At 60.1% G+C, this 258-nt stretch overlaps 1 protein-coding gene across 1 annotated transcript in view; it reads right to left on the minus strand.

The window, feature by feature from the left end:
• Positions 1-8: 8 nt before the first annotated feature.
• The window catches only part of TMEM265 (transmembrane protein 265), a 637-nt gene continuing 387 nt past the window's right edge, over positions 9-258 (minus strand). The window contains exon 2 of the mRNA XM_026661091.1: positions 9-167. Within this exon, the coding sequence (XP_026516876.1) occupies positions 9-167 (159 nt within the window). The remainder of the gene's footprint in view (positions 168-258) is intronic.

Raw genomic sequence — 258 nt, forward strand, 5'->3', positions numbered from 1 at the left:
GCAGGAGATCACTCAGCCCTGGCAATCAGGTAGGAGATGAGTCCCATGAGCAGCGGCACCAGGATGAGCAGAGACACCCAGACCCCGATGCTGAGAAGGGAGAACCGGAAGGACTTCCGGGCCCAGAGAGCCGCGTCAGGAGAGTTTGTCTTCCGCTTCTCATTGGCCTGAGGAGAAAAGGGAGAATCACCAGCAGCACGGCCCTGTCATCCTCCCTCACTGCTATATCCCAGCCCCTGGTAGCCCCCTGCACCGAGA

Source organism: Terrapene carolina, unplaced genomic scaffold (assembly GCF_002925995.2).
Source record: "Terrapene carolina triunguis isolate 2854851 unplaced genomic scaffold, T_m_triunguis-2.0 Scaffold926, whole genome shotgun sequence".
Classification (NCBI taxonomy): domain Eukaryota; kingdom Metazoa; phylum Chordata; order Testudines; family Emydidae; genus Terrapene; species Terrapene triunguis.